The sequence below is a fragment of the Schistocerca americana genome, chromosome X (genome assembly GCF_021461395.2).
Source record: "Schistocerca americana isolate TAMUIC-IGC-003095 chromosome X, iqSchAmer2.1, whole genome shotgun sequence".
Lineage (NCBI taxonomy): Eukaryota > Metazoa > Arthropoda > Insecta > Orthoptera > Acrididae > Schistocerca > Schistocerca americana.
This window is the reverse complement of record NC_060130.1, coordinates 212,297,503-212,321,352: the sequence shown is the minus strand read 5'-3', so window position 1 is coordinate 212,321,352 and position 23,850 is coordinate 212,297,503. Positions and strand designations below refer to the sequence as shown.

At 43.2% G+C, this 23,850-nt stretch overlaps 1 protein-coding gene across 1 annotated transcript; it reads left to right on the top strand.

Moving 5' to 3' along the window:
- Nucleotides 1-1,446: 1,446 nt before the first annotated feature.
- On the top strand, nt 1,447-22,509 carry LOC124556500 (U-scoloptoxin(01)-Er1a-like). Its single transcript, XM_047130457.1, has 4 exons — nt 1,447-1,486; nt 10,461-10,510; nt 17,590-17,813; nt 22,043-22,509. The coding sequence occupies exons 1-4, from the start codon at nt 1,450-1,452 to the stop codon at nt 22,119-22,121; spliced, it is 390 nt and encodes a 129-aa protein (XP_046986413.1). The 5' UTR covers nt 1,447-1,449; the 3' UTR covers nt 22,122-22,509.
- The last annotated feature ends 1,341 nt before the right edge of the window (nt 22,510-23,850 follow it).

Below are 23,850 nucleotides of genomic sequence, written 5' to 3'. Positions count from 1 at the left end.
TTTCTATCCTGCAAACCTTTTTCTCAGTCTCAGCAGAAGCTATAGACGGTTTATGTTTTCCGCTCTTAAAGGCGCTGAAGATTTTAGACACCTACAGATATACCAGACGCAATGTCACACGGAATTATTACGCTATGCAGGATATTCCAGGAGCAGTGGTCAGTATCCAGGGGTATGACAGAAACGAACATTCGATGAAAAAAAAGTCTGCTAAACATATGCTCTAAACCCCACACCTTAAGAGCTGTGAGCAATTGTTCTATAGAAGAGATGTTTTTCACAGAAGGAAAATGAGCAAGTGCTCGTAACCCTTAAGGTATGCCATTTCGGGTACGTGTTTACTGGATATTTTTTCTTGCTTTGGTCCGTACTATCACCTCTCAAAGTATGGAAAGCAGGAGAGATTTTTTTCACAGTATCAAAGATGAAGAAGTATTCATAGCTGTTAAGCTATGTATTTAGAAGCCCATGCTCAGTAGACTCTTCGAATCATCATTCTTTTCATGTCCCTAAACACTGACCATACCACCTCGGACGCGCTGAATGTATTAATTAAGAAGAAATGACAATAAGCGAAGGGATAACTATGTGCAGTGCTGTGCAAGAAAATTTTAAACGCTTACATTAAGGACAGCCCATAATTTTGCCGAAAATATAAAAAAAGATGTAGTTAAACCTGCAAACATAAAAAAGATAGCTTCCTATCCACTAATTATCTTGCATGCTTCTCGATGAAGTCACATTCATTTTTTGAAACTGAGCTTCTCGGCTCACTCGTGGTACAGCAGGGTGTGGCATTTTCAACATTGCTCTGCCAATGCAGGAAGTGAGATGAACATTTCAACGGTGTTGCTCATCTTGTTTCTAACTTTATCCACTTTGTTTCTTAACATGATAATTGCTCATTAGTACAGTTTACTGATTAGTCTGATCCACAATTATCTATTATGTTGGTGCATAAGTTCGTAACGCTTTTACTTTTCGTGTTTGTATTTCGGTTGGTATGGGTTAATTTATCAATGGTCATTTTTTATTTGTAGTTCACTGTTGCCATTTGAGTTGACGTATTGTCATTTTGTCATGTTGAGATAGTAAGTGGAGCTTTGGACGCTATAAATGGAGTGCCAAGTGAAGAAACTGGAACATTTCCGGCATAATCTTCTGTTCGAGTTCAATAGAGGCGTGACAGCAGCCGAAGCAGCCATAAATACTTGCACCGTGTATGGGTATAATGTCATTGGACAGAGCACGGCAGGAAAACGTTTTTCTCCTTGTAAGGAGGATCGTTTTGACATTAGTGACTCTTCATGTTGAGGAAGACAGTGAAGGAGAATATAATATTGATGACTAAATTCTCTGTTATGTATGTCTGGCTAGGAACTTATGCACCAACTAAGTATTTGTCTTACTTAAAACGTAACTAACATTTGGAATGTGTTTCAGGTTACCATGCTTCGACACGTGTTTCTCGCCATGCTGTTTGTCGGTAAGTTACAAAAATCACATTTTAACTACTGAATTTTCCTATGTTACTTTCATTACGTAAAGCATGAAATATACACTACTGGCCATTAAAATTGCTACACCAAGAAGAAATGCAGATGATAAACGAGTATTCATTGGGCAAATATATTATACTAGAACTGACATGTGATTACATTTTCAAGCAATTTGGGTACATAGCTCCTGAGAAATCAGTACCCAGAACAACCAACAACCACCTCTCCTCTTGATGACTGGGTGTTGTGTGCTGTCCTTAGGTTAGTTAGGTTTAAGTAGTTCTAAGTTCTAGGGGACTGATGACCATAGATGTTAAGTCCCATAGTGCTCAGAGCCAACCACCTCTGGCCGTAATAACGGCCTTGATACGCCTGGGCAATGAGTCAAACAGAGCTGGGATGGCGTGTACAGGTACAGCTACCCATGCAGCTTCAACACGTTACCACAGTTCATCAAGAGTAGTCGCATTATCCTGCTGAAATGTTCCTGTTTCGAATGAAGGGTAGAGCCACAGGTCGTAACACATCTAAAATGTAACGTCCACTGTTCAAAGTGCCGTCAATGCGAACAAGAGGTGTCCGAGACGAGTAACCAATGGCACCCCATACCATCACGCCGGGTGATACGCCAGTATGGCGATGACGAATACACGCTTCCAATGTGCGTTCAACGCGATGTCGCCAAACACGGATGCGACCATCATGATGCTGTAAACAGAACCTGGATTCATCCGAAAAAATGAAGCTTTGCCATTCGTGCACCCGGGTTCGTCGTTGAATACACCATCACAGGCGCTCCTGTCTGTGATGCAGCGTCTACGGTAACCGAAGCCATGGTCTCCGACCTGATTGTCCATGCTGCTGCAAACGTCGTCGAACTGTTCGTGCAGATGGTTGCTGTGTTGCAAACATCCCCATCTGTTGACTCATGGATCGAGACGTGGCTGCACGATCCGTTACAGCCATGCGGATAAGATGCCTGTCATTTCGACTGCTAGTGATACGAGGCCGTTGGGATCCAGCACGGGATTCGTATTACCATCCTGAACCCACCGATTCCATATTCTGCTAACGGTCATTGGATCTCGACGAACGCGAGCAGAAATGTCGCGATACGATAAACCGCAATCGCGATACGCTACAATTCAACCTTTATTGAAGTTGGAAACTTGATGGTACGCATTTCTCCTCCTTACACGAGGCATCACAACAACGTTTCACCAGGCAACGCCGGTCAACCGCTGTTTGTGTATGAGAAATCGGTTGGAAACTTTCCTCATATCAGCACGTTGTAGGTGTGGCCACCGGCGACCACCTTGTATGAATGCTCTGAAATGCTAATCATTTGCATATCACAGCATCTTCTTCCTGTCGGTTAAATTTCGCTTCTGTAGCATGTCATCTTCGTGGTGTAGCAATTTTAATGGCCAGTAGTGTATTTATGAAGCTGCCAGACATTTGAGAAAATGAAAGGTATGCGCTCTTTTAAACTTAAGTTAGTGTCACATAAAAGTATTAACAGCAACCTGGATCGTGACCAACCAGTTTCTCCGCCTGAGCAGCCATAGCGTACGGATCTCCGTACCGACACGTTCACAGGAGCTCAGTCCGTCAGTTCACCTGATGATGGCGACATGTATGATCGCCGAAACATTGTGCCCGTTGGACACTGTAGACCGACAGTACACCCGTGGATATTTTGATTATCAAATACGCCGGGAAAAACTCAAGAATCACGTTATTTTTATCATTTGATTTCCTATGTTTCGCTAATGTTTAAACCGAATTTGTAAAGTTCGGGCGAAGTCATATGCCTCAAGATGTTACTGAAATATCTTTAAAAAATCCTGAGACTATATGCTGGTGATTCCACTCACCTTTGTTCCAGATCTTGCAAGTTAAGCTTTGATGTAGAAAATAGCTCTCCAGTGGATTCATTATTATTTCTTTCTGGAACCTACATTTGGAAAAAAAGTAAGAATCTATGTAGATATAATAAACACCTATTGATGCGGCAAACGTTCGCCATTTTATTGATTCGTTTGCTTGAAATACATCTGCACAGAAATCTAGACAATTATGTTTTCATTTTTTTTTTTTTTTTTTTTTTTTTTTTTTTTTTTTTTTTTTTTTTTTTTTTTTTACGAAATCGCATTTCGTTTACGCACAGGGTAAGGCTTTACACAGGTCCGTCTTGGACTCAGGTATACAAAACACAAACTAAGTAAGTATCAACAAACAAAAATAAAGGTTACTCTAGTCGTGAACAGATGGCACTCACGAATTTCTTTTCATAGGGTGATTGACGTTTTTAGCGACTGGAACGGTATAGGGTAGTAAAATTGAGTAAAATATATAAATAATCCTGCCAAAGATGGCACAAACGCTGCAAGAAAGAGAGAACAATGACGCGGAAAGTCGACTCTGTTGGGCCACTTCGTGGTGGCATTGTACAAGTGACGCATGCTGGCGTACGGCGTGTGTGATAACGTATGAGAGTGGTCCTGTACTCAGGGAATGAGCATAGGGAACCAATGCAGGAATCCTGCATCGCCACTATTGGCAACGATGTATAGGAGGTTGCCATTGCCATTGCCTTCCTCCGACGCGTTTTGAAGTGTCAAGTGCGTATTTGTGTCGTATGGATGACGTGGTTAGTGCTTGCACAGTGCAGTGTCAGTATGTGTTGTTCTACGTGAAGGGAAGTGAGCAGATGAAAAGCAGTGCCATCTCATAGCCTACTCCTCTAGAATAGCACCAGGGGACCACCGAGTTTGTCCCCACCCGACGGACAGATCTCCATCAACGATGTCATATGCCCTCATTTCATGAGACGCTGCAGAGAGGTTTTGGAATCTGATCCGAGACATTAGCGAAAAGACTGGAAGTTCATGCCACCACCTCTCTTCCCCTTGTCGGCCAAATACTGGCAGCGAAAATTTCATCCACGACCATGATATTTTTACATGATTATAATCAGTGAACATGTACAAAAGAAAATCCTATAGAACACAATGCTATAAAAATGTTATTCAATAGGAAAAAAGTTGTAGATTGCTTGTGCAACTTCAGCTAAAAGAATCTTTCTTCAAGAAATGGTGCAGCTGGATATTTCTTGTCCACTACCATCGGCGTTTTCTATCTCCAACAATGCCGTGTAAAAATGTTTACAAGAGACTCATTCAGCTTTGCTAATGCCTCTATGAATGCAGCTGTGATTGGTTGGCTGGGACGAAGGGGCCAAACAGCGAGGTCATCAGTCCCATCGTATTAGCGAAGGATGGGGAAGGAAACCGGCAGTGCTCTTTCCAGGGAATCATCCCAACTTTTTCCTGAAGCGATGACCGGATGTGGGTTCGAACTGTCGTTCTCCGGAACGCAAGTCCAGTGTGACATCCACTGCGCCACCTCGCTCGGTAATGCAGCCTTCCATGAACCAGGCAATCTCTTTTCCTTCTCACTGCTTACAATTCAGGACTTTCTGTGACGTTGCTCTGAACGTCAGACTGAGCCTGGCACTCTCCAGCTAAAGAGGGAGATAACGAAAACACTACGTAAATAACTTACGGAGAGCGTACGGTACCTCGATGTGCGTTCGAAGACGTTGTGAGCGTTTTGCAGGTACCACCAGTAATCAAAGTCCACTTTCCTTCCTTCGCCGAAGACATATTCGATGGCAATTCCCTCGAACGCACAGTATTTTGCAGAGGGAAAGTAAAAGTCATCCGGACATCTGGAAAGACGAGGGCCCAAGGTTCAATCACGTCAGGTGTGACGCGGAGTTGACAAGCTAAGATCTTCTGTCTCAGTCGCCAAACACCCGACGACGACACACACGTTAAGCAATGTTCTTCGGTGTCCAGGAGGCGACAGTCAGGGCAAAGGGGAACTCCGATAATCCAATAGCATGGAGCCGGTTTGTCGTCGTATATTGTTTGTTGGTGACTCGAACGTATCACACTTGGTGATGGGCAGAAAGTGTTGGTGTATTGATTTACACACTCTCGGACAATGGACAAGGGCGTACTCGGTTTCTATCAAAATTGGTTCAAATGGATCTGAGCACTATGGGACTTAACATCTGAGGTCATCAGTTCCCTACAACTTAGAACAACTTAAATCTAACTAACCTAAGGACATCACACACATCCATGCCCGAGGCAGGATTCGAACCTGCGACCATAGCGGTCCCGCGGTTCCAGACCGTAGCGCCTAGAACTGCTCGGCCACCTCGGCCGGCATCAAGAGTAGTGGCTGGCGTATTGTGACGAGCCAGTTGCTTGGCCACCATTGAGCAGACGTTTTCAATTGGTGAGATATCTGGAGAATGTTCTGGCCAGGGAAGCAGTCGAACATTTTCTGTATCCAGAAAGGCCCGTACAGGACTTGAAACATGCAGTCGTGCATTATCCTGCTGAAATGTAGGGTTTCGCAGGGATCGAATGAAGGGTAGAGCCACTGGTCGTAACACATCTGAAATGTAACGTCCACTGTTCAAAGTGCCGTCAATGCGAACAACAGGCGACCGTGACATGTAACCAATGGCATCACATCCCATCACGCCGGGTGATACGCCAGTATGGCGATGACGAATACACACTTCCAATGTGCGTTCACCGTGATGCCGCCAAACACGGATGCGACCATCAAGATGTGGTAAAAAGAACCTGGATTCATTCGAAAAAATGACATTTTGCCATTCGTGCACCCAGGTTCGTCGTTCAGTATACCATCGCAGGCGCTCCTGTCTGTGATGCACCGTCAAGGGTAACTGCAGCCATGGTCTCCGAGCTGATTGTTCATGCTGCTGCAAACGTCGTCGAACTGTTCGTGCAGATGGTTGTTGTCTTGCAAACGTCCCCATCTGTTGACTCAGGGATCGAGACGTGGCTGCACGATCCGCTACAGCCATGCGGATAAGACGCCTGTCATCTCGACTGCTTGTGATACGATGCACGGCGTTCCGTATTACCCTCCTGAACCCACCGATTCCATATTCTGCTAACAGTCATTGGATCTCAACCAACGCGAGCAGCAATGTCGCGATACGATAAACTGCAATTGCGATAGGCTACAATCCGACCTTTATCAAAGTCGGAAACGTGATGGTACGCATTTCTCCTCATTATACGAGGCATCACAAGATCGTCTCACCAGGCAACGCCGGTCAACTGCTGTTTGTGTATGCGAAATCGGTTGGAAACTTTCCTCATGTCAGCAGGTTGTAGGTGTTCAAAAATTGCAGAAAATGAATTAACACTAAATCGCAGTTTCTAACTCATAATTCAGCAAAACGTGACGGTTTAATTACACACAATTGGCATATGATTATGAGACTGAACAGTACAAATTTCTAGGTGTTCAGGTAGATCGTAAATTGTAGTGGATAAGCCATGTTCAGGATCTCTTTCAAAGACTTAATGATGCCATTTTTGCTATTAGAAAAGTGTCTAAGGTAAGTCATTGTTCGACACGAAAAGTAGTCTACTTTGCTTATTTCTATTCGCTTTTGACCTATGGTATTATATTTTGGTGTAACTCTTCCCATTCTCAAAGGGTATTTTTGGCTCAGAACCGGGGGGGGGGGGGGGGGGGGGGTCGGACAATAAGTGGTGTAAGGTCGTGAACTTCTTGTCGATTCATGTTCATTAGTCTGGGTATTCTGACATTGGCCTCTCGATACATATACATTTTTACTGTCGTTTCTTGTTAACAGTATAAGCTTATTCCGAAGAATTAGCAGCTTTCACTCAGTTAATACTAGGCAGTATTCCAATTTGCATTTGAATCACACTTAGTTGACTCTTGCACAGAAATGCGTGCTGTATTCTACTGCATCCATTTTCAATTAGCTACCACAAGAATTCAAAAATCTTAGCAGTAATCCACGCACTTTCCAATCTAAACTGAAGAGTTTCCTCATGAGTTACTGCTTCTGTTCTGTCGAGGAGTTCCTTGAAAAATTAAGCTGGTTCCTGTGTTACATTGTTGGTCGCGTTTACATAAACTTACAGCTTGACGACTTTTTAGGTTTCCTAAACAGTTTATTTTATCTGTTATTACTATTCCATGTGCTGACACGTTCCATGACCATGAAGATTTGCTCCTCAATTTGGTCCTAAGTAACTAGACGTGAAAAATTAAAAAGAAAGTAAAGTAAGCCGTAGAGTCAGAGTTGCATCTCGTGTTCTTCCATTTCTCTGGAGCCGAAACTGATCCTCCCTGAGGCCGGCTTCTACAAGTTTTTCCATTCATCGTAAATAATTCCTGTCACTACTCTGCAGCCAAGACTTATTAAACTGGTAGCCCAGTATTATTCACACTTATCAGCAACCGCCTGTTTTGAAATTGGAATTATCTCATTCTTCTTCATATGTGAGGGTATTTCGCCCGTCTTGTATATCGTGCACAATATATGGAATAATTTAGTCATGGCTGTGTCTCCCAAAGATCTCAATATTTCTGAGGGAATATTGTCTACTCTAGGGGGCTTGTTTCCACTGAGTCTTTCAGACTCTGTAAAACTCTGTAAACTTCTTCTCGCAGTATCATATCTTCCATCTCATCTTCATCTACTTCGAATTCTCTTTTCATAAAATTTTCCTCAACTTCGTTTTCCTTATATTCAGGGTGATTTTCATGAACGGAGTCAAGGTGCAGGAAACGAATCCTGAGAGGATGCAGAACAAAAAAGTTCATACTAACATCTATCCGGAAAGGCGTTTCAAGAGAGGTACACCCGCTTGAAGGCGGAAATAAAAGATCTTTGACAGTGATTCCGATATCAGCAACAGGCAAGAAGCCAGCCAGTATGATATAAGCCAGACGACCGCCGTGGTCCATTCTCCACGAGAACTGCCGCGATCCGTATCACTTACAATACCTGCAGCACTTATTACCTCCGGATTTGCATCTGCGGTGACGTTCTCTTTCGCTGGTTCGTCGCACAGTCTACCAGGGTGCTGGGATTTCTGTCATCCATCCTTTTCACAGATGAGGCTACCTTTACGAGGGACAGCATCGTCAACTTTCACAGTACTCACGTCTGGGCTACGGCGTATCCCTATGGTATGGCGGCAGCGGACCATCAGCATCGGTTTACCTCAGTGTATGGGCGGGGATTATTGGCGACCGCCTCGTGAGACCAGTTACCCTTCCACAATGCCTCACAGCAGTTATCTGCGCTTCCTGCGGGTGAACATGCCTCCCTTGCTGGAAGATGTGCCTTTGGTGGTACGAAGTGTAAAGTGGTTATTTCATGATGGTGCTTCAGCTCACTGTCCTCTTGAGCGTGGTGCCAAAACCGTTGTAGAAAGAGAACATTCCTACTAGTCTGGCGTGTTCTCATGTGTGCTTTCAATCATTAAAATATGCACTGTCAAAGATCTCTTATCTGCACCTTCAAATGGGAGTACCTCCCCTGGAACGCATTTTCGGCCATATGTCCGTATGACCTTTTTTTCTCATTATCCTCTCAGGGATCTTTTCTTACTGTTTAGGCTCCTTTCGCAAAAACATCTGGTAGAGCCTCTGTATATTCCTTACACGTCTCAACCTGCCCTTATTTGCTTAGTATTGACTTTGTCATATGAGCTATCGATATTCATCTAGCTGCTTCTCTTTTCCCCAAATGGATCTTTAATTTTCCTGCAGGTAGCATCTATCTTTACCAAGTATGCACGCCTCTACAGCCTTGCATTTTCACTTTCTGTCAATCTCGTTTTTAAAGTTTTGTATTCCCTTTCGCCTACTTCACTTTCTGTATATTTATATTTTCTCCTTTCCTCAGTTAGATTTAATATCTTCGGTGTTATCCAGGGATTTCTATGAGGCTCTGTATTTTTACCAGTGTGATACTTTGTTGCTTCCCTATTCCATCTCTCAAACGTACCTGTTTGTCTTCTATTGTATTCCTTTCCTCTCTTTCGGTACAACGCTGCGTAATGTTCACGCACATCAGCCCCTTTTCTTGCCATATGTGAAAGCTATGTCGTATGTGCACTTGTGTAGCGTAGGTGAGTGTAATGTATGCGTGTATAGTGTAGTGTTATTTGTGCATGTATGATGATGATGATGATGATGATGAGAGAAGGGAGTGGGTTAATCCTCGGCGCCTACACATAGCCTAGTCCTCTCGAATAAGACCAAGTGGGCAGCAGAGCTTAACGTTCCCATTCGACGGATGAACCAACATCAACAGTGTCCTCACTGAATGAGACACTGCGGAGGGGTTTGGAATTTAATCCAGGACATTGACTCCAAGGTTGATGATCGGGAACGTTACGCCACCAGCTCTCATCTACTTCCTATTCAAGTACTGATACTGAAAATTTTCACCACCGGGATTCGAACCAACTTACCTCCGAGGAGAACATCATCGCACAAGCGTGAGTTAGCGAATTCGACACCGATGACGGGTATGGAGAGAAAAAATAAAACATGACAACTATAGCTTCCGATGTATGTAGCACTACCTATCAGATGAGGCCTGAAGAATGTTAACAGAGCTCTCTAAGGGATTTCACAGCAGCGATAATATTATGCATTCGAATTCTGCTGTAGACATAGGTATCTATTTCAGCGCTATGTTTATCCTCATATTTTATGTCCTCTTCTGATGGCATCTTCGTGAAATTGTAGCCTCAGTGACATAGAGAATGAATGAAGGTTGCAGTCGTTATTATTTCTTTGCGCAACGTACATTTGGAAGGAAACAACGTGGGAAGTTGTTCGTACCACTTACGTGTGATACTGATTCGAGTTTAAAAGAACGCGTTAATTTCTACACAAAATAAAATTCTCTGCTCTGAGGGATAAAAAGAGGAAATCACTATCAAAGAGAATGAAATCGTCGAATAGTCGATAGCCATAAATTCCCTGTGCTGTGATGTTTGTGCTCTCAGAACAAATACTAGGTCAGTTAACGAAGTCGATAACTAAACATCGTCATTTTTGTTGCAGCGCTGGCTTACGTGCATTGCAAGCCGGCCTCCCTTCGACCTCTGCACCGGGTAAGTTACAGCAAAGCTATTTCATTGTTTTTGTAATGACAAAAAATGAATATTGGAAATTAAAACAGTTATTCTCAGCGTTTACATATAAACGCGTATTTATAATGTAGATGGCTTTAGAAAACGCAAATGTGAAACTCATAGGAATCAGTATGAAGAAAAAGGAAGGTAGGAAGGTTAGTGTTTAATGTCCCATCGACAACGAGGTCATTAGAGACGAAGCACAAGCTCGGATTTGTGAAGAATGGGGAAGGAAATCGGTCATGTTCTTTCAAAAGAATCTTCCCGGGATTTGCCTTAAGCGGTGTAAGGGAATTACGGAAAACTTAAGTTTGGATTGCCTAATGGGGATCTGAACCGTAAGTCGTCCTGAATGCCATTCCATTGTGCTAACCACTGCACCACCTCTTTAGATCTGAATGAACTAGAATGTCTGCGTTTACATAGAACTTTCAAATTCCACTTAGAAACTACCAGGACAGGTCGAGCGTCTGAGAAGACAGTCGTGTGAATAGTAAAATACCGTTAGAGACGTGCTATTTCCATTCTGTTGGAACAAATAATAATACGTGTACTTAGTCTTTTTTTTTTTTTTTTTTTTTTTAAGGGAAGGGGATTCTGGTTATGAAAGAAATAAGAGTTACCGGGCATGTAATGTGACGTACGAATGCTTTCCGTTTCTTGTGTACCTTGCCAGAGGCACTGTGCATTGTTACTACATTAGTTAGCTGAATATCTTTGCAACTTTTGTCAGAGATACAGTGAATCTCTGTGGCTCTTTCGCCCAGCAGACGCACAGTTTTCATCACTATTTGGCCGTGAAGGTAAAGAGAGGTGGCTCTTTGTCATCAGATTCGGCGCCATTGTTTTGTGTAAAATTGCAAGTGCTTCACTGAGTAGGAAATGTGACACTATTGGTTCAAAAATGGCTCTGAGCACTATGGGACTTAACTTCTGAGGTCATCAGTCTCCTAGAACTTAGAACTGCTTAAACCTAACGAACCTAAGGACATCACACACATCCATGCCCGAGGCAGGATTCGAACCTGCGACCGTAGCGGTCGCGCGGTTCCAGACTGGAGCGCCTAGAACCGCTCAGCCACTTCGGCAGGCGACGCTATTGGTGGTTATCAGTCTGCACTATAGGGACACTAAGTTATGCGATTCCCTACGTGCTATCCGACGAAAGTAGGCTGTGTGTCTCCATATCGGGTTTCAGCCTATCTCCCGTCCTTTCATCGGCAACATAATAATTAGGATCCGACACTACAAAAGAAATCATCACAGTCAGCCAGATAGTACAGATAAACACTTTACGTTTCATAATAGATAGGAAGACAGGAGACAGCATACTACATGCACTTGGATCTTCTATAAGAATACAATGTGGCACTCCTGCGTTGTGGTCAACTCTTGCTATCTAATTATACGGTTGGTTATGACTTTGACAGAGCTAGGATGCCGATAATGGTGCTGTTCCGTCTGTTAATAATCCAAAGGCTTATGCGAGTAAAGTCTATGTTATCTGAAGCGGTAGATTCGGTTAACAGTATGTACTCAACGTCGTCTTTCCAATCGGAAGAGACATTATACGAAATACAATAACAATGGGAAACCAGTCCATTAAATTCTTTTATATGGAAGTTCGAAAATTTGTGCCATACTATAATTATCTGCAGTTTGTCACAATCACTCGCTTTAACCAATTACGCCATCCGAGTACAGATTCAGGATCTACCTATACTTCATACGTCGCTGATCCTTTCCTTCATTTACTAAGACTTTGATCGAAGGCTCTGTCATGGGATGTGTTGGAGCAGCATCATTCAGTATCGTGTGACTGAGTTGTGGAAGTAATTTTAATAATTTCTTTGATTTCAGTGTTCCTATAAATATTACCAATCCCCGATCTGTATAACAGAACATCTGATCCCTAATTGCTGTTACTCCCATACAACGCTTGAGAGATCCTGTGTTTGTAGTGCCCGGAAATAATAGGACAGAAACATTAGAGCCATATTCTTTTTTTTGGTCATCGTGGCGTTACGGAGTGTCACAGTTCCCTGCCCCTGACATCGGTCCACATAAATTTTCCAATGTTACGATAAATTAAAGATATTACTGCGTATGTGACCTAATTCCCTGCTTCCAACATTTCGGACACACACACACTCAAAAAACGTAATACTAATAGTTAGTTTCGAGGGGTTCTCTTACAGTTATGTTACTCTAGCTGCGGTAAATGTATTCAACACTGCGTAATCCATACATATTACAAAAATGGACGTACGTCTTTACGTACTAGTATGTATGTATGTACACTATATGATCAAAAGTATACGGACACCCCCAAAAACATATGTTTTTCTTATTAGGTGCATTGTGTTGCCACCTACTGCTAGGTACTCCATATCGGCGACCTCAGTAGTCATTAGACATCGTGAGAGAGCAGAATGGGGCCCTTCTGCGGAACTTACGAACTTCGAACGTGGTCAGGTGATTGGGTGTCACTTACGTCATACGTCCACACTCCTAAACACCCTTAGGTCCACTGTTTCCGATGTGATAGTGAAGTGAAAACGTGAAGGGACAGGTACAACACAAAATCATTCAGGCCGAACTCGTCTGTTGACTGACAAAGGTTGGAGAGGGTCGTACTGTGTAATAGGCAGACATCTATCCAGACCACCACACAGGAATTCCAAACTGCATCACGATCCACTGCAAGTACTATGACAGTTAGGCGGGAGGTATGAAAGCTAGGATTTCATGGTCGAGCGGCTGCTCATAAGTCACACATCACGACGGTAAATACCAAACGACGCCTCGCTTGTTTTAAGGAGCGTAAACATTGGACGATAGAACAGTGGAAAACCGTTGTGTGGAGTGACGAATCACGCACGGTGCACAATGTGGCGATCGATGGCAGGGTTTGGGATGGCGAATGCCAGGTGAACGTCATCTGCCAGCGCGTGTAGTGCCAACAGTAAAATTAGGAGGCGGTGGTGTTATGCTGTGGTCGTGTTTTTCGTGGAGGGCCTTGGGGCTTGCGACCCTTGTTGTTTTGTGTGGCACTATCACAGCACAGGCCTACATTGATACTTTAAGCACCTTCTTGCTTCCCACTGTTGAAGAGCAATTCAGGGATGGCGACTGCATCTTTCAACACGATCGACCCCCTGTTCATAATGTACGGCCTGTGGCGGTGTGGTTACACGACAATAACATCCCTGCAATGGACTGGCCAGCACAATCCTGACCTGAATCCTATAGAACACCTTTGGTATGTTTTGGAACGCCGACTTCGTGCCACGCCTCACCGACCGACATCGATACCTCTCCTCAGTGCAGCACTCCGTGAAGAATGGGCTGCCATTCCCCAAGAAACCTTCCAGCACATTGCTGACCGTATGCCTGCGAGAGTGGAAGCTGTCATCAAGGCTAAGGCTGGGCCAACACCAAACCGAATTCCAGCATTACCATTGGAGGGCGCCATGAACTTGTAAGTCATTTTCAGCCAGGTGTCCGGATACTTTTGATTTAATATGATTCCACACCTTCTCTTAAACCACTGCACCGATTTCAACTAAACTTGGTACACATATGACTTATTGTCTGGAAAGAATCTCTGTGGGCGTAAGAACCATCCACCTATCAAAGGGGTGCAGGTCAAAACACAGCGTTACTCACGACGCGTGAATACCCATACTTTAAACAGAAAATATTTAAAAATGAAGGCACTTACGGGCTTGCAGAAAACTTGACCTTTAACTTCAAACCATTACAAAAATTTTTCTCGCTGACAACACCCAAAAAATGATGAAAGGAAAAGAGTTTATCGCTGACTACGTTTTTCTGTTCATGCACTAAAACTTTCGCATGTAGCATGACGTTTTAATTTATTACTTCTTTACTACTAAATGTATTCGTGACACATTTTGTAGACAAGAAATGGAGATGGGCAGAAATAGGGAGGAGAAGGAGATGTAACAGCAAAATTATATCACTGTGCGACATACAGTTCAGGAGATACACTGATAAGCCGAAACATTGCGACCACTGCCCATCGCCTGGTGGAGTTGTGGGCACGTAACGCGGTAACAAAAGTATGTAAGCGGAGCAGTAACGGACGGGGGATCAGCCTAGCGAAGATATGGGACGCAAATGGGGAAATCCATTGAGATAAGCGACTCTGACAAAGGGCAGATTATTAGTATTCATAGCCTTTGAACTAGTATCTCGGAAAATGCGATGGACAGTGGAACTTCCATTAGGCGCTAAATTGTTGGATGTCCACGACTCTTCATAGAACGTGGGGTTCGGAGGCACGTATGTTTGTGTAAAATAGGATATGTGGTGATCTATCTGTGGCATCTCTTCCGACAGAGCACAATGCCAGTGCATGCACAAGTGTCTCGACGACATCGTGAGTTACGATGGCAGAGGACACGACACCATCGGATATCACAGCCTACCAATGGAAACTTGATGGCTCTTCGAATGAATCGCATTTCTGCTACGCTAGGTCGATTGCCACCTCTACAAAAGCCGTCAACGAGGTGAACGGCGGCTCGAAACGTGCAATGCGCCGAGGACGCATGCTTGTGGGGGCAGTATTATGCTATGAGAGACATTCTCCTGCACTTCCCTGAAAGCTGTGCTTGTAATCGAAGACATGCTGACAACTGCGAACCACCTGCATCCCTTCATGCTTGAGGCAATATTAATTCCATTCTGGAAACCAGGCAACGACCGTAGCACCCCTAACAGTTACCGGAGTGTAGCCCTTACCAGTTGTATGGTTAAGACTCATGAACGTATGGTCAACCGCTGCCTCGTCTGGCTACTCGAATCCCGAGGTCATCTGAGCCGCTCCCAGTGCGGTTTCATGCGCTACCGTTCCATCCTTGACAACTTAATTCTACTGTAGACAGCGATACATGAATTCATCTTACGCCGGAACCATTTGTTTTGTGTGTATTTTGATCTCGAAAAAGCGTATGACACTACTTGGAGGTACAACATCCCTCGCCAACTTCATGAGTGGGGACTACGTGGACGCCTGCCACTTCTTGTCCAATCCTTTCTCGAGGACCGGCGTTTTCGATGTCTCGTAGGCGATGCCTTGTCTGACTGCTATGTTCAAGAGAATGGGGTCCCCCATGTCTGCGTTCTCAGTGTCACATTGTTTGCCATCGCTCATCGCTAACAATGGCATTTTCTCCGCAGTCAAGAGCCCTGTCAAATACTCTTTGTTTGTGGATGACTTTGCAATATTCTACTCTTCCTCTGAGCGGTCCATTCGGCATGTTGTTGGGCCCGTCTGTACCGCGCTGCATGGTGTCGTGGTTGCAAAGATAGACCTCGCCATGAACGTCTGGCGTGAAGTTGCGCATCATACAGCCTACTGGGCACAGTTTTAGTCGTAACACGACGTTCTGTGGCTGCACGAAAAGCGTTATTCAACATGGTGCGTTGCTGACAGGACTCCTCCTTGCCAATATACGTAGGTAGCGGTCATCCACTGCAGTAGTAGACTTGGGCGGCCTGAGCGAGGCGTGTCATCGACAGTTCCTGTCTCTCTGTATCTCCTCCATGTCCGAACAACATCGCTTTGGTTCACTCCAAGATGCCTGGACACTTCCCTTGTTGAGAGCCCTTCCTGGCACAAAGTTACAAAGCGGAAGCGATCGAACCGCGGTATTGACCGTCTAGGCATGGTTGAACTACAGGCAACACGAGCCGTGTACCTCCTCCTTGGTGGAATGACTCGATCTGATCGGCTGTCTGACCCCGTCTAAAGCCGCATGGTGCATGGTTGTTTACATCCTTGGGCGGGTTTAGTGACATCTCTGAACAGTCAAAGGGACAGTGTCTGTGATACAATATCCACAGTCAACGTCCATCTTCAGGAGTTCTGGGAACCGGCGTGATGCAAAACTTTTTTTGATGTGTGTACATGTCGATATACCTAATATCACACTAGACAAATGTGGGAACGCTCTACCGAATGGGCATGTAAAAGTTCCACCGTAAATTTTTTTTTGTACTTTTTTTAAAACCGGAAACGAATTGTCGCTTTCGTTTGACACTGGTGACGCATGAAAGACGTTATGAGCAGTTTTTGTTCGGGCTGACTCCAGCTACACATTACAAAAACACCAGAAAAAATGCGTCTGACGACCCTTACGAGGTGTATCCTGTATATAGAGCCAACGATTCGCAGCAATTTAAACAACGTGTTTTCCAAACATGTTTTATAAAACCAGAGCCTCGTTTTACATCCTTTGCAACTGTGTTTTGAAATAAGATAATTTGTGGTACATCAAGCATGCTTCTCACAACTTTGTTTGCCGGCTTGTGTGACCGAGCGGTTCTAGGCGCTTCAGTCTGAAACCGCACGACCGCTACGGTCCTGCCTCGGGCATGGATGTGTGTGATGTCCTTAAGTTAGTTCGGTTCAAGTAGTTCTAAGTTCTAGGGAACTGATGACCTCAGAGCCATTTGAACAACATTCTTTAGTACCAATAGGATGTTAAATGCCACGGCCCTTAATTTTACTTGAAGGAGTTCGCTTGTTTTCCACTACAGTGGTCGTCTCTAAAATATTCGCTAACTTTTATCTCTCAGACAAATTATCCTTACTTCTTTTACTTCACCAACTACCTGTCATAGAGACTGATGGCACTGATTTCTAGCTCGATAAACTTTTCTGTGAGTATCCTCTCCGTCTTTAATATCTTACAATATGGTACGTTACACTCAAAATACACTTATCATCAGTGCAATGTAAAATAACTACTGATTTGCATGCTGCTCTGTAGACAACTTTTTGCGTAAGACTATTCCGACTGGTGATAACGTTTCCGGTACTTGCCCTCCGCCCAAGCTTTATACTTTTTTTCTGGCCTCAGTTTCAGTATTCGGTTGAGCACTCCACCTCAGGCTGAATCAAGACTATATCTTTATACCGTTTCATGAAAAAAAAAGAGCACACTGAGCTTCTTGGACGGGTAGAGACAGGGGAAGTGACAAAGTGACGCATGGTGCTATCTGACTTCGTTTTCTCCTCATTGCAGGCAAAGAGGTGGGAAGAGTTTCCGAACGTGACGTTCACGTTTGACTGCTCGGACCGCGCCGTGGGCTTCTATGCCGACATGGAGCATCACTGCCAGATCTTCCACATGTGTGATGAGGACGGCAGACGCATCCCCTACCTCTGCGCCAACGACACTTCCTTCAATCAGGAGTATCGTGTCTGTGACTGGGAGTACAACTTCGATTGCCAGAAGTCACAGGACTGGTGAGCAGCACACGTCGTATTTCTGTCTTTCTCTCTCCCTACCATTAATGACGAATATATACAGTGTACTTGTTGTTATTTGCGATTCAGTTTCAGAACCATCAGAAAAGTTTTCTCTACCGCCTCTTTGAAATACAACTAAAACTGAGTAAAAATTGTAAATATATTTCAATTCTTTGAGTTTATTCAAAAGAGAAAAATAATCTCTTTATAGTCTAGGAATTCTATACCAAAATTACATTTAATTACAGGTGGACATAAGTTTTAAAAATGTGTTGTTTCAGTAAATGAACGTGATATACCAAATATAATCGAAATAATATAACAGTTCACTTCATTTAATTGACCTTCCATTTGTTGTCCTGACATGTCTCCACGTGTGTGTTTAGTGCCTCGTTTCTCTTCACCAGTACTCATGTGGCCCATGTTTCCTCTAGCTGATTATTGGTTGTAATTATTCCCGTTTTACCGCACATAATCAGAAATCATTTACGTAAGTATCTGTCTTGTGTAAGGGCGGTTCAATGAAAACGACACAGATGGGGAAAATTTCGTACAGTGTTTATTATTTCAAAAGTATTCGCCATAATTGTTAATATACTTATCACACTGCAGGAAAAGAGGGTCAGTCCCATCGTGGAATTTTTTCGCGTTTTCCTATGGAACAATGATTGTACCCAGACGTGAACCTCTTCATCCGAAGAAGTCGACACCCACGAGTGCTTTCTTGGGGACGCCAAAAATATGGTAATCACACGGGGAGAGACTGGACTGTATGAAGGATGTGTAAGGGCTTCCCAGCAAAACTACTGCAGCGTATTCCAAACAACCTTTTCAACACTGCATAAGTTTCGGTGGGAACCGCTCGCACATCCTCAATTTCTCTCCATGCGATTTCCAAATTTTTGGAGCATTGAAGAAAGACATTCGTAACCTTCGATTTACTTCGTGGGTGCACGCCTTGGTACAGTCGTGGTTCTCTAGGCAAGTGCAAAAAATTTTCCAAGAAAGCACTGACCGCCTTGAAACTTCCTGGCAGATTAAAACTGTATGCCATACCGAGACTCGAACCTTTGCCTAAAATTGGCAAGTGTTCTACCATCTGAGCTACCCAAGCACGACTCACGCACCCTCCTCACAGCTTCACTTCTGCCAGTATCTCGTCTCGTACCTTCCAAACTTTACAGAATCTCTCCTGCGAACCCCCAGGCTGCGGCTAAGCCATATCTCCGCAATATCCTTTCTATCAGGAGCGCTAGTTCTGCAATGTTCGCAGGAGAGCTTCTGTAAAGTTTGGAAGGTAGGAGACGAGGTACTGGCAGAAGTGAAACTGTGAGGAGGGTGTGTGAGTCGTGGATGGGTAGCTCAGATGGTAGAGCACTTGCCAGCGAAAGACAAAGGTCTCGAGTTCGAGTCTTGATCTGGTACACAGTTTTAATCTGCCAGGAAGTTTCATATCAGCCCACACTCCGCTGCAGAGTGAAAATTTCATTCTGCATCGACCATCTTGTATCACATTGGGTCATACGTGCTTACATCTATGGTGATTACTTTTGAAATAATAAACAATTTGCTTACTTTTCCATCTGTCTCGTTTTCATTTGACTGCTCCTTATAGTTTTTACGATCTTCCTCTCAAGCGTGAGGGTACACATGCGACGTGATTGACTTCTAAGGTTCGTTCATCAAGACCTTCAGTCCGTTCTGTAACACTATCGGAACTAATCATTGGATCACTATTTTTACTTTTAAATAGCTGAAATGGCCAACTAGAACTTAAAGAATATCCAGTAATTTTCTAGCGATGTAATACGTTCTTGTATACCGGATGTCTCTTCTGAGCGTCGCCGCGTTTCCTGTTGTGTTTCGGTCGATATATGAAATTTAGTTTCAACGATTTTAGATGCAGTCACATCAAACAATACGTCTCATCAAGTGTTTCATGTGACGCTCAGAATCGCAGAAAGTGTCGGTTTATGTACCTTGACAAACATTTTAAAACCTGTAATTGTATGTGCTCATTGGATGAGCGGTTCAACGCTAGTCTAGTGCGATATTCACTTCAACGAAAAATGTTAAATGGGACAGCGAAGCACGAAGAATAACTAGTGCTCCTGCAGCTACTGTGTAACACTATTGCATGGCGGCAGCTAACAAACAGCACGGCCTATCTGTTGGACTACTACCCCTTCTAGCAAATTCCGCGCCATCAAGGAGACTAGTACTGCATGGCACTCCTCCTTTCGTTGCTCCCAGAAGGAATTAGCCGTCCTATGTCGCCTCGGCAGATTAACCAATAGCTTTACTTCACGTTGTGATTGCGGACTAATATTGCCGGACGTCTCACGGGCAGTTGAACTGGTTCCCCTTTTACTCCGTGAAAGTGCTTTTTATTTTCAGATATGACATTTTAAAATACTTTCGGAGCTTGGGCAGGGTGGCTGGCGTTGTGGCCTCTACTGCCACATGCTGGGTCTGGGGACCTTCGACCCTACCTTCTTTGCTAGCTGCCTTGTTCCTTATCTCTGTAACTGTGTTTTAATTACTTTTCTGCTGCACCCTGCTTTCCGATTTAGGGACAGCACTCCGATGAATAGTGGGTGCTGCTTCCCTTTTTAACACTTTGACTATAACGGATCAGGTGTGGGACGGCTGTGGGAGATACGGCTCCGTTGCTTGCAGAGCCCTGGGGAACTCTCGCGACCCCACCCACCTACTGACCTGATCATTTTTGTCATCTTATTTTATTATTGTCGGTCCAACTGATGTCCATCATGTTTATAGCCTTCTCATTTTCACTATTACTTCCGACTCTAAGGAATCCTTTATTCTGTAACTCTCTGCACCTTTAATTGGGTTGTCGGGGAGGGATAAGAGTCAGATTCTGGTGGGCTTATGTTCGCCACAGATGAGCCCTGGGAGACCACTCCTCTGTTCTGACCTTCGTACCAGCCCGATCCTTATACTTTTGCTTCTCGTTATGTTATTTCACAGCTCTTGCATCAATATTTCCTTGAAGACCTCGATTTTACTACACCTACATATTCGTACTTTCATAATTCGATCTAATTTGTGGTTGATGTCACTAACTCTTGATGAGCTGTCTGTCATCTGAGGGGCTGATTGCCTCGCTGTCTAGTACCTTAACTCACAACCATCCAACCAGAAAAAACGGCGAAGGATCACTGACTTTGTTGTTTGGAAGTATATTCGTAATTTTGTTTCACAGTGTATAGGAGGAATGATTCCAAACAAATACTGTCCGTTATGTGTTCCATGCCACATCCAGCGTCGAGGGAAAACATTGCTGCGTAGATTTCCTAATAACGTAACTATGGATTACCTACCGTCTGCAAGAATCCCTCTCTAACGACTTCGTTATAAGGGCTCGATAAAACCGAAGCAAAAAAGAAAAACACTTTAATGTGATTAATACATGTGCTTGAATTAAAACACTAAAACTGTCTTAACATGTACACCCATACGCCGTGGATAACTTTCAAAGTAATTAATTTTTAGATGATAGTGACTTTACTATACAACTAGTAAAATAAAAAAAAAGAATTCACGAATACGTCCCGCTGATGTTGCGAAACACTAATACGACAGAAACTTTGGCAGTTACAATGGAAACAGTGAATTCCATTTTCCTTTCTACTGAAGACGACTACGTCCAGACACTGCACGCACACTAAACACATTGCTTTGTGAGGCAGACTACCCACTTTAATTCCTAATTCCGTTACTACGAAAACACGATGCCGTCGAGATCATGAGGTACAAAATAGGTTCTTAGCGGTAGATCTATGAGGAAGGAATAACCATCGTGACATTCACGTCAAGTGATTTCGATAAACAATGTGAATCCAAATTAGAATGGACGAACGAACATTTGAACACCGTTCCTCTTGTACGTATGGCCAGTGGCTTAGCTAACTATACCTCAGGATTTCTTAGGCTTTTCTTTTAATATACTGTGTTCTTTTTTAAAGTTTCTCCCAGTTAATCCCATTCGCCTTCCTTGCATTTTAGCCAATTTTTTTAAACACTTTCACAGTTTGGTCGTGCTTATAATGAAAGTGTTATGTTCACATCTCATAACTTAGTTGTTGGACTTCCGTCACATTTCACCGAATTAATTCATGCGCTGTATCAGCTTTATTTTGTAGATTATAATTTAATTAATGAGTAAGGTAGTTATTTTAATGACTGTTTTTCTTATTTTTCAGGTACTATCTTAACGAACTGACATACGTCACTGACCCACCAAAGCCCAAGAACGCAAGGCCCATAAACGCAGGACAATAGGAGTGGAACACCCAAAGGCTTGTTTCACTGAGCCATAATTGTCGCAAGTGTCAGCAACAAAAGTGTTAAAAACTATCATTTTTATGAGCTAAACAGCTGTGTAAAGTATATATTACTCAAAGAGAGAACATTATGAATCCAAAGGTCTACTAAAAATCTCATCTTCACGACTTATCCTGAGATACGAATGCATTAAAATGAATGTTCTGCATTTAGTTCAATATCAACAAAAGGCTGACAGATGCATTAATTTTACTCATATTAGCATGAAATTTGTGTGCCATCAAGAAAAAATGTTCAAAATATTTTTAAGTATGTCGTGATATACCTGTTTTTATATATAAATTCATGTTTGCCTGTATTTTAATAAATGTAAGTGTTTTATACTCTAGAGTGTATCTTGTTTCACACTACGTTATCCATCCATTTTATTTTCCATTTGCCTTTTGTTCTACCTATCTGAAGATAGATCCAACAGGAGAGTAAGACGGACATAGTATGATACTCAATAGGGAGAAATGAAATTTTTTTACATATCTTAGCAAAGTTTAGTCGTCTCTTTGGTGCCATGATACTTAAATCTGCCACTAAATTAATAACTCGATTAAGATCACTTAGTGAAAGAAACTGTTGAGGCTGAGAAGGAAATTTTAAGGGTTTATTTCACGAGGAAATACATTTGGCGCCGATGGGAAAAATTAATAACGTATTTGGAACTTCGAACGATTACTGTAACGAGTTAAACACAAAACGAAAATACACGTCGTAGCCTTCTCGTATACATATTGTTCAGGATACTGTCATTAATTTTTGTTCTTTAGTTTCCAACAACAGGGACAATAGCGAGCTTCTGAGAGGGCAGGAGCTCTGCGGCTCCCCAGTGTGAATCGCAGAGCAGCAACGATCCTTTATGATAGTGCACCAATTTGCCAGGACAACACTAAGAGAAGGAATTACTCATGTCTTTATTGAGGTAACCAACTCGTCACCACCTCGAGTTGTTTAGAGAAACTGTGGGTTATAGTCACTTCAGATCTGTTCCTCCGGCGTACAAGCTCAGTAATTTACCAGTATGCTCGATTCTTTTCACGTGCCAACTTGTTTTAGTGTGAGAAATGTACAATGGAAGTGGCTTCTTAGAACTACTGATGTGTATTCTTGCAAAATGTTATAGGTATAAGGATTCTGAAGCCAGTGTCAAAGTTGCTTCAGTGTACACCACGCTGTCTCGTTCGATCTCGTATCATACTCTTTGGGACTCATTAAAAAGGGCTGAGGCCTGAGATATAAAGACATGGTACAGTTGGTTCAGGACCGCTCTGAACCGTCATTTAGGGCACAATTCTGCCCGTATAAGAGGACACGGACGCTGTTATACTGAATGGTTGAACTTAAAAGTACAGCTACTCACTGAGGTCGAGCGTGGGCTGTACTTATCATATGATAGCGAAACTTTGTAAATATGTCAATGCAGAACCGATTTACGATGGAAAAAAATGTTCCGATTTTGGCCACCAACTACATCTGGTACTGTACAGCATCTCGTCGACGTTTTCGACTGGTCATACTGAACAAATTGTGTAAACGGCGGTTAAAAATAAAATTATGCTTTTCTCACTTGTTTGACCTTTTTGCCCCACGTCTCAATGCTAAGCATTACACATGGAAATATTCCTATAAACCATTCTTACATTCAAAGCGCCAGATTTACACCTGGTGGCGAAAATTG

Excerpts from the sequence above, each read along its gene's own strand:
- LOC124556500 (XM_047130457.1), top strand. The coding sequence starts at position 1,450 with ATGCTTCGACACGTGTTTCTCGCCATGCTGTTTGTCG. Across the intron at positions 1,487-10,460 it reads TCTCGCCATGCTGTTTGTCG|CGCTGGCTTACGTGCATTGC; the intron begins GTAAGTTACAAA and ends TTTTTGTTGCAG. Across the intron at positions 17,814-22,042 it reads TGCCAGAAGTCACAGGACTG|GTACTATCTTAACGAACTGA; the intron begins GTGAGCAGCACA and ends CTTATTTTTCAG.